The 14213-nt window shown below is 36.4% G+C and overlaps 1 protein-coding gene across 1 annotated transcript in view; it reads left to right on the top strand.

Moving 5' to 3' along the window:
* LOC132799007 (ATP-binding cassette sub-family C member Sur) overlaps positions 1-12665 on the top strand; it is a 54185-nt gene extending 41520 nt beyond the window's left edge. The window contains 7 exon segments of the mRNA XM_060811151.1: positions 1935-2092; positions 3417-3612; positions 6120-6897; positions 8303-8430; positions 10130-10424; positions 11990-12186; positions 12243-12665. Coding sequence (XP_060667134.1) covers positions 1935-2092; positions 3417-3612; positions 6120-6897; positions 8303-8430; positions 10130-10424; positions 11990-12186; positions 12243-12404 — 1914 coding nt within the window. The 3' untranslated portion in view covers positions 12405-12665.
* The last annotated feature ends 1548 nt before the right edge of the window (positions 12666-14213 follow it).

Below are 14213 nucleotides of genomic sequence, written 5' to 3'. Positions count from 1 at the left end.
CGAGTCATATGTATGTTATAAATACATATATATTAAATTGTTTACAATCAAATTGTATTTACATTTCTTTCGTACTTACAACATATTATTCTGAGGTAGTGCTAGTCAAGGGCTTCAGTTACTAAATTTAAGAACAATACTCATATTAACAATGCTTAACATATTTATACAATAACTCAAGTCCTAAAGTTATCAAATAGAGTCACAAATAATTTGTGTCGCTTGCCAAAGCTTTGGAATTCTATTTAGGCACCTACATACATTTGTAAAAGAAATGGGACGCATATTATTAGTAATCAAATTTTCTATATTATTAATTATATTCTTCAACAATTTATTTAATACCTAAATTAGGTTTTAATGTTTTTCAAATTTGTTAGAATCCAGTTTTGTTGCTTTCACAGCAGAAAATGGACAATTGTAAATTTTTAGTGCATCGCAAATGAAACTTTAACCGCAAATTATAATTAAGTGATCTAAATCTTAAAAAAATTAAAGCAGAATGATTTATAAAAAGCAGAAGTGAAGCTTTGCATGCATTTTTATATAATTTTTTGCTGCTTTGAGCTCCGTTTCGATTTCATCTCGATAAAATATCGCGTGACTGAAAAAATATACTTTAAAATTTTTGGCAAATATTTTTACATTTCTCGTGGATGTGAAAAAATCTTTCATATAGCATTTTTCATGAAGCAAAAAAATTATATATATTGAAAAAGAACCAAGAAAACACGAAACTGAGCTGTGGAAGCAGAGCATAAGCCAGGATTTTAAAATTTTCAGTACACTGCAGTGTAACGTTTTCAAAGAGAATTTTCTTACGCAATACTTAGCTTAAATCTAAAGAATTCGTCACATTATAAAACGTCTTTTGTGAACAATCAGAAGCATGAAATCAAACCATTTGTCAGAGGATTAATTAACCATATTACCTAATATGTGGCCATTTAAATTTTTGTGCTCCAACATAGCCAAAATATTACGCTCATGCTGGGTGAACTGAAATTGCACGTGTGCCAAATAAATCTTCAATTATTGTGCACTTTACAGGAGTGATGACACTTTGTAAAAACCAAAGCAGCGAGGAACACACAAAATTTGATTATGAAACATTGCTGGCTGAAGCGTTTGTGACACACATTTGTCAAAACGTGAGCCATACTCATATAGTACCAAATACCCGGAATATCCAGCCGATTCTATGGACCACAGTATGCTGTACTTGTACTCGTTAATTTGGGCCATACATACATACATACAGATATACATATGAACATACCATGCGGCTTACTGTACAACGTGGGGCAGGGAGTCTGTGGCACACACACAAATTTAGTCATTTGTCAATTCGTGCCGCAAACGAGCAAAAGTCATTTAAAAATGTCTGTCAAAAAGCCGCACAATCTGCCTGTTTTGCCTTCTTGCTGCCTGTTCCTATTTCTATATTAGCATGCCACATGAAGCAGCGGCATATTCACTCACCGACTTAGACAGTGGCGTGCTTGGCTGGGGTACGAATTCTTCATCAAAATGAGTAGCTAAATAAAAAATAAAATTACAATAAAGTACAATTGAAGGCATGTTGAATTGAAATGAAAATTTCATTATATTAGAATTGTAATTAAGTAGAAAAGTAAATAATTAAAAAGAATTATCTCTTTGAGGTTGTGCCAAATTTTTATTTTTCTTGATGTTTTCAAAGTTTGAAATCTTAAATATTACATTTCAAAATGATTGAATCTTTGACACTTTTTGTTAGGCACAAAGATATTTGCATTTCCATATTGAATCAATATATTTTTCAATATTTTTCAATATATTTTTCATTTTGAATATTTTATAATTGTTCAAAGATTATTATTATTTGCTGTCACCCTTCTATTCTATACTACACCTTTATACAGTTTACCCAATGTGTTTGTTTTCATTTACAGAAAATCGCTGCAACCAGTCAACGCTTGCTGCAATTCTCGTTGCTCTGCCTGTTTGCCATATTGATAAATGTGAGCATTACACCCTGGTTTCTGGCCCTCACCCTGCCCATTTGTGGTGCCTACTATGCCATACAGAAGTTCTACAGGTGTTCGGCGCGGTAAGTGATGTTTCCTTGTACTGCTGTTTTGCACCACACACATGTGTGTTTGTAAACCATTCTCCTGGTGTAATGCTGACAAAGTGATTCTCATAATTCTTGAGCAAAGTATAACGAATATGTATGTGAGCGCATGCCACGCCCACTGCCTTATGAGTGAGTCAAATTTGAATACGTATTTTCGTAGAAACACTGCAGGGGCATGGGGAATTTATTGTGCAAAGTTTATCAAACAGCCAGCTGTCAACATTTGCGAGCCAAAAGTTTTTGGCCATGAGCAGTTAAACTTGGCCATCACCAGCTTTGCCCTTCATTGACAATAGTTAACAATAATCATGGAAACAAAAGCAAAAGAGATCTTTTGCATTTTCAACATTTGACTGTGCTCTTTCTAATTTCTGTTTTACTCTCAGTCTGAGTCTCAGTCTCAACTCAGAACCTTAGTCCTTGGTTTTCGTTTGGGGCTCTTCTTTAGTTTTGTTTAGATAGTGTGAGTGGTGGCACTATTAGCAGATTTGTATCTAAGTATTTGCGGCTTATAATTGTCTTTCAAGCATATTTTGCAGTAGACAAACTTTACTAAAACTTTGTGAGACAAAACTGGACGACAATTGTTGTGGTGTATTTGCCGCTTGAGTTCGAAATAAGAGAGAAAGAGGAAGAGGGAAGGACAGAGACAGAGAAAAAACAAATTTGTCAAAAAAGATTTTCAAAATTTATTACATCTTTTGTCGTTGTGCATTTTAAACAATTTATGTCTAGGGACTTTTTTGGTATTTATTTGTCTTTGATTTAAAGACAAAATATCATAGTTTTTATACAGGTATTCGAATTTTATAAAATAAATATAAATAACAGATTTTTTATTGTAAACATTTGTGTATTAAGATGCATATTCCAGACCTTTTTTTATTATAGTTGCAACATAATTACAATGTCTTATATGTGAACCAAAAATAATAATAGATGTTAGTATAACTTGAATTAAAAAGAAAATCAGAATAGTCAATATACCATTGTTATAAAAATATAAATATTATTTGAAATGCAGACTCTAGCATAGTTTTACGATAATACAAAATAATAATAATAATAATAATAATAATAATAATAATAATAATAATAATAATAATAATAATAATAATAAAATAATAAAAAAATTTATAAGGTATTATTGTTCTATTGTTAAAAATACTTCTTAAAGATGCAATGAATACTTTAAGTTTCTTTATTTGTTTTTATTCACAATGTACCAAGTGGACAAGTCGACAACCTTTGACTAATATATATGTACGTATGTATGTATCTCAATATTCAATTCCAGTGAACTTCAACGGATTGAGAACTCAACAAATTCACCGGTCATATCGCATCTATCGGAGACAATACAGGGTGTGACCACAATACGTGCATACAATCAGCAGGCACGTTTCACCGAGATCTTGTTCAAACGTCTTGAGGCGAATACAATTGCATTCACCATATTGAATACGAGTAATCGCTGGTTGGGCATATCGTTGGTAAGTCCTTTGAGGTCCACTTCTGGTCAATATGCCAGCTATGCACATTTGATTTCGCCATGAGCACACTCGTATTTTGCATTTGTATTTGTGTGTTGTGCTGGTTTGTGTTGTGTTGGGTTGTATGCATTTGCATTGGAATTCAATTGGCATATCACTTAGACGAACGCGTCGTTGGGTCATTTGCTACTCAGTTTGCTACTTACAGTTCACAGTTGAATACTCCCTAATGAGAGTGGCTAGTGAATACAAAAAGTGTTCACATGATAGAATTATAGTTAAATTAGACTTACTATTATATACATATGTTACATATATTCACTTGAGTATCTTATAGTCGAGAGATGCGATCAGACGAAATGAAATGCTTATTCAATACATAATAACCAATGCTTGATTAAGTTAGAGGCTTCATAAGTTAAAAAAACCAAGTGTTGATAAGTTCAACTAAACGTTTTTCATTTCTGTGCATCTTTACAAGATATCTCAATGTCAATCATTTACCCAGTTAAAGCTGTTCTCTTCGTACAGGTGATTGAAGATGCCCCTTGGGGCCATGACCGTATATGTGCAGACAAGACTCTATGCGAGTAAGTTGACTCGGATGACTGTCTGTCTGCCTGCCTGTCACTTCATACGTCTCTCCGATTCATCGAGCCAGTGTCTGTGGGACGTTTACTAGGTATAGTTTATAGTGTTCGAGCGTCTGTTATGGATTTTAAGTGTCCATTGATTGTGCTCAAATTGGTACACATTGTGTTGACGTCTACAATTGTGGCATCTATGAGGCCTTTCATTGGGGGCGTGGTGAAATAGCTTACTTTATTGGGTATATTGATTGTATGTACTTAGGTGTGATTTAGGGATAAGAGACAAGTGCAGAGTCCAACCTAAATTAATGAATTTAATACTAATACCCATAGGAAAGATGAGTATTATAACTTTGTGCCGGTAAGAAATGTATGTAACAGGCAGAAGGAGTCATCTTTGGTCCTCTAAAGTATATATAATCTCTATCAGCGTCAACAGACGAAATGATTTATCCATGTCCGTCTGTCTGTCTGTTCGTCTGTAACCGTATGAAACACTGAAACTCTTATAGTGATTGAGCTATCATTATAATTTCGACAGCATTTGCTATGTTTCCACGTAAATCAAGTATTTTTTTTAATTTTTTGTCACTCCCATTTTGGCCCCCGCCAATCAAAATAAAAAAAATCAAATAACAAATATGGAATACAATAATAACTATAAAATTTATGATTCCCAAAAGTTTGGCTGACAATCTGGTATATTTTAAACTCAATAATATATTTTAACTGTAGTACTATAGTAATATACCAAGTTTAGCCTTCAGCATGTTTCATTACTTTTGCGATTTATTAATTTGGTACCGCACTGCTTTACTGTAGATTTCTTACTTTTTTTTTAATTAATTTGCTCTCAACTTTATTAAAGGCACAGCTATACTATTGTAGAATTTATTGCCGAGTTGAAACTCGAAACTGGTTTGCTTAATCTAATTGTGAACTGTGCCCTAGGTTCTTTTGGGTATAAATATACATTGTTGGGGCAAGTTAAATACGCCTCGCGAGTTCAGCTCGAGTTTGGCTAATGTAAAAGGGACTTTGAGTTACCTGAATTAAGCGCTTCTGGGCGAATACTCAAGGTCTATGTCGGTTAATTTAGGCCCTTTGAGCTCGCTTTGTATGAACAGTAGAAACAATCGGTTTCCGAGAAAAAGGATTTTCCTTCTCAGAAATGTGGGTGTCATTTCTCTTCTATGTTGTTTTTCAGGTCCTTATACATTTGGTCTAAAGAGCTTACTCTTTGTTTGAACAGAAGTTGCTTAACAAGTGGCTTGTGATCTATTATACTCTAATTAGAGCACAAATTGGCTGTGCGAATCGACCGAGTATAAAACTGTGAAAACAGCCCACTTAAAAAAAGTAAATCATCCATTGCCCCAAACAAGTCAAAAGGGAGGCATTGGTGAAACAAATGCAACAGCTATGTGTGCCTAGGAACTAGACGAGGCTTATGAGAACATATGGAAAGAGAGAGCAAAGTAGAGAAAGAGAGAGAGAGAGAGAGAGAGAGCCAAAAAGGACAATCAACGCAAACCCAACTCAACCCACAAAATAGCAAACAAAAACTTTTCAATTGTGGTTTGGCAGTTACCCCCGTTAAAACTTTCATTAAGATGAAAGAGAGTAAAAAGTTTACAAAATTCTCTGGCCGGTAGCAGGAAGAACGAGCTGGCGAATACATTTAGAGATGGTAGGACGAAAAACGCAAAAAGTACAGGAGTCAGTACGAAAAGCAGACGCACGCACACGTCGACTGATTAAAAAGTCATGTGCAAAGAATCTTTACCGAAAATGCCAACACTAACAAGTGCTCATCATCTTCATGCCCTGCAGTCGCTGTCTCGTCTCTCAGTCTTTAGATATACATACATATTCTTATGCATGCGGCTGTCTCACTCTTTTGGCCTTTTATTGCAGGATTACCTAGGTGGCTGCATTGTTTTTGTGGCCATTGTAACGGCACTGGCGACGGCAAGCGTCAGTTGCAGCAACTACGCAAAGGAGGCGATGACGTCCTCGTCGACGACGCCAGGAACTTATGCCATCAATAAAAGCGCCAGCTCCAAGGAACTGACACCGACACCCTCGCTGGTCGGTTTGGCCATAAACTACACGTTGTTGGTGCCGATTTACCTTAATTGGGTTGTAAAACTTTTGGCCGATATGGAGATGTATGCGGGCTCGGTCGAACGCATTGCTCACTATGCACAGCAGCAGCCCGAGCTCGAGCTCGAGCTTGAACCGGAGTCGGATCCAGAGCCAGAGCAGGAGCCGGAGCCGGTGTCAGGGACAGAGATGAAGGCGGAAACAGAGGAGCGACATAAACAGGACGTTGTGGAAATCAGCAATGAAGTCGATAGGTTGTCCTGCTGCTCGACGAATCCTCGTGCCGTTGACAAAGTTTACCCAGGCACAACGTCAGCTGCCGTTGATGTTGATGGAGACACAGCAGTTGGGTCGGCAGCAGCAGCGGAAGGAGAAGGAGGAGGTAGCTGCGAAGATGCTGATAAATTAAATGCAGGCAACGGCAATGGCAACGTTAGCTGCAATCACTTAAACTTCCACCCAGCGTCAGTTGTTGACAAGTTGCAGCAGGCGAGGACGTCGCCAACGAGAATGATTAAAGATAAGAGAATGACGCCACTTGACGACAAGGTCGCGTTATCTAATGAGCCAGTAAGGCGCATCAAAACCTGTGAGTATTAAACTTGAAGTGTGTGTGTGTGTGAGAGAGTGTGACTGTTGGCCTTCAATTACGCGCCAGCCATTTGATGTGGACCATTGATTGTCAATTGATTTATTGCCATTGCCGCCAACTGTTGGAAAAGTTAAGGCGAAATCGTAAGCAGCGAAAATTATGCATTTCCAAAGAGCGTTCGCTTGGCAAATTATTGCTTTAATACTTTTAATAAAATTGTTCAGCATCGAAAAAGCCGAATACTCATATTCTTCTAATGCTGCGACTTACAATATTGTATTTCAATATTTCATGAGCACATAAAGTTCACTCTTTTAACATTTCTATACCCTGTGTCTAAAAAAAACAGGGTATTATTGTTTTTGCAAATTGTTGCAGCATATACTAGGAGTCATCTTGAAACCTGTAGAATATATGTTTTCGATAAGCATTAAAATGCGATTTAATTTAGAGATATTCAAGCGTCTGAATTTAGAAGATTTCAGAAGTGGCTGTTTAAGTAAATTGCCAGTAAAATGAGATAAATTGATGTATAGTAAAATTTATAAAGAATTTATTTTAGAAAACGCTTTTAATTTGGTAGAAATCAGAATTATTCATTATATAATTGTGCAATTATAATTTAAAGCAGTCCACAGTATATATTTTCGTTTGTTTCAATCGCAGATTCGCCTTTTTATTTTGACTACGTAAATTATCACGATTTATATGTAGAATATATGTTGGTAGCTAAAACGGATGTTACCTGTACGATATTAAATTTAAAATGAATCACGTTCATTCAAAGATTAATATTGGTCATTATTCAATAAATATTTTTTGATTATGTTTCTGTTGGCCGAATGGAAAGAGATTTGGATGGTATTCATATTCATAATTATTTGAATAAGAATATGAATATGAATTCTATATCTTTGTCATAAAATATAAAATATTTTATAAAACAAATATCGTTAGTGGTTGTAACACTGCAGTGCACTGTATGGAACATCCGATATGTGAGAATCAAAAATTCGAACTGCAATTATAAAATTTTGTGTGAAAACATTTCCTTAATTGTTCATTATTCAATTTTGCTTTGAAATAAATAATTTTAATCTACTGTTAAACCAAGGCGCAGGCAGGCAATTGACTTTGAAAGTCTTGAAACACGAGTATGATCTCGTGCTGCTGGAACCCTTTTCATTAACTTTTTCTCTTTGCCCGTTGCCCTCATCAGTTTTTGCTTAGCTGGTTTCATTTTCCGTTTTTTCCCCTGATGTTCTCAGCTGACAGTTGCGGGCGTAAAAGGTCGCAAATTTTCATGCTTTGTCGAACTGGTTTTAAATTTAGAAATAAGTATAAGGAGTCTAAACATTTGTTTACATTAATCTAATCTATGTTATATTTTGTATTTGTGCAGACCAAAGCGTTCCCATCTCCTGGCCACAACGAGGCGACATTAGTTTTGCGAATGTCAGCTTGCGTTATGAAGGACAAAGGCACAACGTTATCAGCCACCTGAACTTGAAGATTCCAGCGGGCCAAAGGGTAAGTCCATACAAAAATACCTCCAACAAGTAAGAAGGCTTCAGTCGAGTGTGCTCGTCTGTAAAATACCCGCTAACCATTTTGAATAAGAGGAAACAGTGCGGCAAAAGAACTAAAATATACCTTTGCTATATCAATGTTGTAATACGTTTAAAATATACCATAGAGTACTGGTATGTTTAGTACTCAGTATTGTCAGTTAAAGAAAGGACAAAAGTATTTCTTGAATAACTTATAAAATTGATATTCGATTGCATTCAAATTTTGAGACATCATTGAATGGCGACTCTAGCTTCTTATAGTCTCTGGAATCTACGCGTTCATTCGGACAGATGAACAGACGGACATAGAGTATACATATGTATACATATTCTTAATGGGGTCGGAGATGCTTCCTTCTCTATATATATTTTCTGCAAGCACAATGTTAGAATACCCTTCTACATAATGGGTTGCGGGTATAAAAAGACCATCCCTTTGTTATTTGGGCTTCACTGCACTATGTGCCATTACCCATCTCGGTCTGTAATGAAATCAAACCAAAAAGTAAAAGTAGCAAAGCCTCTGGTTTTACAAACTGTAACTGCAGCAGGACTTGGACTCTGCAACTTTGTCCATTGATAGTTGAGTATGCACTTTGTCCGCAAAACTAACCAAAGCCAAGAACCAATCTGAATAGCTCTGACTTTCGCCAGACAGTGCAGAATGTCAACAACTGATGAGAAAGTCGTCAAACGATGCATGTATCTATAGATACTCAAGCCCATTATCCTTGTGGCAAATTGAGTCCACATATTTGACTTTAAATTCTGGTAATATTTGAAAGCCAATCGATTTTAGAACAGTCTTTTCTCACATACATGAAATGTTATCGTATTGATTAATTCTGATAATTATTTTAAATAACAAAAACTTTCCCGAATTTTAAAAATAAAGTTACTTGTGGTTAGAGATCCAAGCTGTAAGCACTCTAAATAACCCCAACAAATCAATCTTTTGCATATTGCAATTATATTTTTAACATTTCTCAGTGGACGTATATACAATACATATAGAAATACTAAAATATTCAATATGCTATACAACACACATTTGAAAGAAATCCATATATATAGATAATTAACGACTGACGGAGAACTCCACCAGATGCTCGCATAAGTAAAAGAAAGTTAGGTGAAGTCTAACAAGAAAGTAAGCTAAAACAGTGCAGCATTATTTTTAAAATATATTAAATTAATATACTGAAACAATGCTAAAATATACTGGATGACATATTTGGTATATAGACATATGAAATGCTGTATAAAATTGTTTCTTTAATAACCAATATTTTAACTAAACCAAATTTTCAAGAATCAGCAATTATTCAATAGTATTTTTCTAGAGGCTTGACAATTTCTTTTCCCAAGTGAAGATTTACATGAATTTTAATGTGGAGCGACGGTTAAACGACGTCTATACGACCTTACTACAGTTGTCTTATTTTAAATCAGACAATTGCAAAGAGAGCGTCATTACATATACTAAAAGAGTTTGCTTTCATAGCATACAACATATATATATGACGACTTTATATACATAGCTATTTTTATATGCAAACATATTTCAATTGTCAATCGTTGTGAACAATTGATTGAACATTTATCTCAGCTGGCGACCCAACGAGTTTAACCCGACCAACTACATTTTGCACTTACAGATTGGCATCTGTGGCCGGACGGGCAGCGGCAAGTCCTCGTTGGCTTTATCCCTGTTTGGAGTATTACAGACGACAAGTGGACACATTTGCATTGATGATGTGGACATTGAGCAGATACGAGTGGACGAGCTGCGTACCAGATTATCGATAATTCCTCAGGATGTGCATTTGTTCAATGCAACAATTCGTGAAAATCTCGATCCGCATGGTTATTACTCGGATTTGCAGTTGTGGAATTGCCTTGAATTGGCACAGCTCAAGGAGTTTGTCAACGTTCAGCTGCTTTTCGGTCTGGGTAAGTCCAATTCACCGCACATTGCACCAGTTTTTTGACTTCGTTCCCCCTCCTTCTCGCCCCGTGTCGCCATATTTCCAACCATTTGTTGTTTTTATTGTGTAGACAAACAAACTGACTGTCAGTTTTGGGTACTGCGGCTCAGTGACTCTGCTAGCTCTCTCCCTCTATGTGTGCCTTATGAAAAAATCATGTTTATTTTTGGCAGCAAACATGACGTTTGGCTTGGCCGACTCGCCAGCTTTTCCCCCCATACATCCCAGAGTATGAGCCATTCCCATACAGCAGTCACCAGCAAGCAGCGTCCCAAACTTCTCCAACCATCTTGTGTGTTTGATGTTTGCTGAAAATAAAAAAAAAGTAGATGTAACGTTCATGCATGTTTGATTTTTTGTGCTGATTGGCTTACATGTGCCACATATACATATAGTATGTACTCGTGTGACTCGTATGCTACATGTATATCCATCAAGTATATTTGCGTGAACCCAACTTGATTAACCACTCCGAATGGATAGCCAGACAGACAGATATCTGTGCAATGCTGTACTCTGGTGATATCTGTTATGCACACAGTTATGGACGTACAACAAACTGGCATCTAAATGCCATTTAAATGTTTCGCTTAGAGAGTCAGTTAAGTCAGTTTTTAGTCGTCTAAAAATAGAATCTGATGGAATCATTCGTTCGCATATTTCTGATTTAAAAAAGTAGTAAGAGTTGTAAACTGCATAAATGTATTTCAATGAGCGTACCGTTTGGCTCCTTGCATTGAATTCAACGATTTAACATACTTTTCTATGTCACCAGAAAGCAGTTTGGTAAATATTTATGAGGAAAGGTATTTTAAGGAATATTTAAAAAAAGCCAACTAAAAAACATTGGTTTGAGAATTTATAACTTCACATGGAATTCAAAAGATAAATACTTAAATTTCAATTTTCACCCATCAAATAAAGATAAGCATAACAAAAATGATGATGAAAATTGATTGCCTTTTTTCAGAATATATGTACAGTAATTTTAACTTTACAAATGTAGCTCAGTATGATTAATATTGACTATACGAATTCTTTTTATTCTTGCCTTTCAAGTTGCTAACTCTTTGTTTACGTGTCCAATGCAATCATTAATTTATTAGATACTCCACGATGCAATCAAGCAGCTATCAATACGAGGGTCACTTAGTTATTGCCGGATTTCAATTAGTAGTGCGCTCACAGAGCGCTCAACTACTTTTTAAGTAGCAATCAGCTTAATCACAAAAGACTCTCAATCATGTTGACAAACCTTAGCCCAGCCACACTTTGCCATGTCCTGTCCTTGCACACATTACGCAGTTTTCTTGGGTTGCCCCTTCGACTTAATACGCCTCGTTAGGGCTTAAATGCGTGCTTAGCCGAGCAGCAATAACGTTACGCTTATTAAATGCAACTTTAATTACGCACTAAAAACCGGTTTTTATTATATATTTTTATTTTATTTGGATGGCCACCTGATGGCGTTGCGCCTTCATTTTGCTCTTTGGCTTGACTTGGCTTGGCTTGGCTGGTTGGCGGACACAGACACGGAAATCACTGACGGCGGCATCAGCCTCAGTGCTGGGCATCGGCAATTGCTCTGCTTGGCACGTGCCATATTGCGGGGCTCCGTTTGCCTCGTACTGGATGAAGCAACAAGTACCTTGGACAGCAGTACAGAGCGTGCTCTACTGAAGGCGGCAGACAAGGCCTTCCACGGCCGCACAATTATAACCATTGCCGTAAGTTGAGCTTTACTTGATGTTGCTATCGCTTCATTTCATTTATTTATTTACAGCACCGACTAAGCACTATTCTGGATTATGAACGCATTATAGTGCTGGAGCAGGGACGGATCGTTGAGGACGGTAATCCGCGACAGTTGCAGCAGCAATCTGGCTCTATATTCCACGGACTACTTAACAAGGGGGATCAGTTGAATGGCTGTCAAAGTTGCTGATTGAAAGAATGTTACTTAATTGTAGTATGTAATTTGTAATTGAAGTTAAAAGCTGTTGGAACTGGGGCAAATGTACTTGTATTTCCTTTGTAGTTGTGCGCCCGTGTGTGTCAAATGTGATTTTAATCTAATACGAGTGTGTATAAATAATGTATTTATATTTTGTATTTTATATCTTAAATTGTACTTTATGGTACTTTGTGCATTTTGTGCTTTTCAGTATTCGCTCTTATTTTTTTTACTCAATAAAACAGATGTCAAAAGCAAACATTAAATTCTTGTTGCATACTTTTTGCCGGCAACTGCTAACTGGCAACTGGCAACCGGCAACTGTGCGTATACGCTACGTGACCACGTGACAGTACGCATAGTTACACGCACATCTGTACATGCTTTTGTAGCATGCCGCAAACGATCTGACAGCAATATGATTTGCACACATACATATGTATATATACATAGTTATGGATTAAAGGAAATGCATCAGCGGTTTTGGCTTATTTCTTGCTTGTGATGTGTTGTGTGGGCTCATCACACAGCTTAGGTTGCAGATGACGTTGAACCTGAAGATGTAGCTGGCTTTAGCCGAGAGCACTGCAATTGCAGCGTGAGAACGTGACTTTAGTGAGCTGCCGTTGAAGTTTCTCTTGCGCGTTTAAGAAGCTGATTAAAGTTGGCTCATTTCTTAAGTATAGCATAAATAATATAATATAATATAATATAATATTGGAGCGCATAACACATTTCTAGTTTTAAATTTTAAATTTAAACTTCGCTGGCTTAACATTTCGGCCTAGTTCGTTTTTCTTGAGTTCACAGAAGTGTTAATGACATCTGGGTGAAATTTCAAGTCGACCTTATTATCAGTAATATATTAACGGTTGTGTTTACGAGACGACCAAACGACCAAGAGTGTATTTTTTTGATATTTACAATGTCCGATTTAATTGAGCAGAGAAGTCCCATCAAATTTCGTTTGCGGATGAAGTTGCGGCTGCGGAAACTTTGATGTTGGGGAAGACCTTTGGGGATTCTCCATGTCACAGAAAAAAGTTTCTAAATGGTACAAAGTCCTTAAAGTCCTTAGCCTCGGGAACGTATTGATGACTTGGGACGCTCCGGACGACCATCAAAGATAACGGATGAGCAACACGTCAACGATGTGAAGGAAGTGCTCAAAAATCGTCGGTTGACTGTTAGAGACCTTACTGATATGATGGGAATATCAGAGGGATCTGTGATAACTAATTTGAAATACAAAAACATTCTTCGTGACCATTTAACCAAAAAAAAAAAAAAATCGACGCAGATCATTCGGAAACACCCGTATTCCTTTATTTGGCTCCGTGTGACTTCTGACTATACTTAAAACTCAAGAGTCCACTCCAGAGAACGCATTTCTAGTCAATTGAAGATATAAAAGCTGAATTGAAGATGGCGCTAATGCCTAAAAAAAGTGACTATTTGGCATGTTTCGAGGATTTGAAATTAAAGTTTGCATAAGTGTATTTTATCGGAAGGGGATTTGATTTATAAAAAAAAAGATTATTTGTTTTAAAAACAAATTCACCTTGCTTTTTTTTCCATAGTATTTCAATTAGTATACATTTGTACTTAGTCTTTATTTTCGAATTATTTTCTAGTTATCATTGTTTTACCGTAAAGTCCCGAGTGCAATAGTTCTCATGAAATCATGTTATACGTACAGTATTTGCATTGAAGTCGGTTAAAGAACATTAGTCAGTTGAGCACCACAACAATAATGGCTATTTCCCATGAAAGCAAATCCATTTAGCTCTCTTGGCACTT

This window comes from Drosophila nasuta, chromosome 2L, assembly GCF_023558535.2.
Source record: "Drosophila nasuta strain 15112-1781.00 chromosome 2L, ASM2355853v1, whole genome shotgun sequence".
In the NCBI taxonomy this organism is placed as follows: Eukaryota; Metazoa; Arthropoda; class Insecta; order Diptera; family Drosophilidae; genus Drosophila; species Drosophila nasuta.
Note: the sequence above shows the minus strand (reverse complement) of the source record. Positions and strands in the feature narration are given on the sequence as shown.